Source organism: Colobus angolensis, unplaced genomic scaffold, assembly GCF_000951035.1.
Source record: "Colobus angolensis palliatus isolate OR3802 unplaced genomic scaffold, Cang.pa_1.0 Scaffold99, whole genome shotgun sequence".
NCBI lineage: Eukaryota > Metazoa > Chordata > Mammalia > Primates > Cercopithecidae > Colobus > Colobus angolensis.
This window is the reverse complement of record NW_012123931.1, coordinates 3,705,764-3,707,164: the sequence shown is the minus strand read 5'-3', so window position 1 is coordinate 3,707,164 and position 1,401 is coordinate 3,705,764. Positions and strand designations below refer to the sequence as shown.

General features: G+C 55.7%; 1 protein-coding gene across 1 annotated transcript in view; it reads left to right on the top strand.

Annotated features, from left to right (window-relative positions):
* LOC105505168 (AT-rich interactive domain-containing protein 3B) overlaps positions 1-1,401 on the top strand; it is a 21,790-nt gene extending 20,389 nt beyond the window's left edge. The window contains exon 6 of the mRNA XM_011932904.1: positions 430-1,401. Within this exon, the coding sequence (XP_011788294.1) occupies positions 430-593 (164 nt within the window). The 3' untranslated portion in view covers positions 594-1,401. The remainder of the gene's footprint in view (positions 1-429) is intronic.

Here is a 1,401-nt window from a genome sequence, read left to right as displayed (position 1 = left end):
AAAAAAAAAAAAAAAAAAAAAAAAATTTTTTTTTCTGTAGAGACAAAGGTCTTCCTGTATTGCCCAGTGTGGTCTCAAACTCCTGGCCTTGAGCTATTCTCCTGCCTCAGCCTTCCAAAGTGCTGGGATTGTAGTTGTGAGCCACCGCAACTGGACTTGCTGCTCCTCTTGGTGTACTCTGGGTACACCTGTCTCAGAGCATTTATGACATTTTAGCAAAATTACTCTGACAACCTATCTGTCCCCCTTCCCAGCCCATCAGCGCTTCAAGTCAGGACAGCATTTGGATCTTCTCCCATCACCCCCTAACGCAGTGTCTACAGTGGAGTCAGGCACAGGGCTAGGCCAGCAGTGAATACTTACTGAAAGGAGCTGGCCCGCCCCTTCGCTCTTCCTCTACCCACACTTGCTTCTCTTCCCCCCACCAAGGTGTGCTGTTTGCCCAGAAGCCTGTGGTCCACCTCATCGCGGGGTCTGCTCCCCAGAGCCTCGGCAGCAGCGCCAGCAGCAGCAGCAGCTCTCACTGCTCACCAAGTCCTACCTCATCCCGGGGCACCCCCAGCGCAGAGCCCTCCACCAGCTGGTCCCTCTGATGGGCAGGACCCAGCTTCCCACTTGCCACTCTCCTGTCAAGAGTGAAGGAAGTTGATGCACAGAATTTACCTCATCTCACGGAGCCCACGTCGACGAGCACCATTTGGCCAGACATTGAGAGTTTGGATGTGCCCGTCTGTCCAGGTTCCATTCAGGTCCTGCTGTACTCTGGGGTCAGGGAGAGGCTAGAGGGGCAGGACAGACAGCGTTGTCCAATCAGGGATTGTCCTGGAGAACTGGGTGGGGGTCTGTGGGGGTCCAGCTTCCTCCGGGGTTCCCCAGCCACCTCCCAGCTCGGGGTACAGTGTATTGACAATCTGTCAGCTGACACAGGGCTGGAGGCCCTCCATTTCCCTTACCCTTTAATTTATTTCCCTGCCCCTACCTTCTGGCATGACCCCAGGGCCACTAGTCTCTTCCCCTGTTTTGAAGTCCCATATGGGGCTGCTAGGAGCCAAGAGCATGCCTTCATGCTTCTCTGCTGAGCATGGGATGGGGCCCTTCCAGACCACCTTGCCTACTGTTAGGTTCCTGGGGTATGGGTCCCTCAAACGCAAGTCTTGAATCAGTCCTCAGGGTCCCAGATCCCCCTTCTAATGATCTGAAGGAAGAGGCTGTGAGGGCAGTTGAGGGCCAGGGCCCACAGGGCATCTGCTGACAAGAAGGCAGAACCTTGGGGCTGCCCAGCCCTGGCACCTGCTTCACACGGACCCTTCTCTGACCCCCCAAACCTCATGCTCCCCACTTGTCCTTATCGGCCTGCTCTCCCAAGAACAGCCCACTCATCCTTTCCCCAGCCCTCTTCTG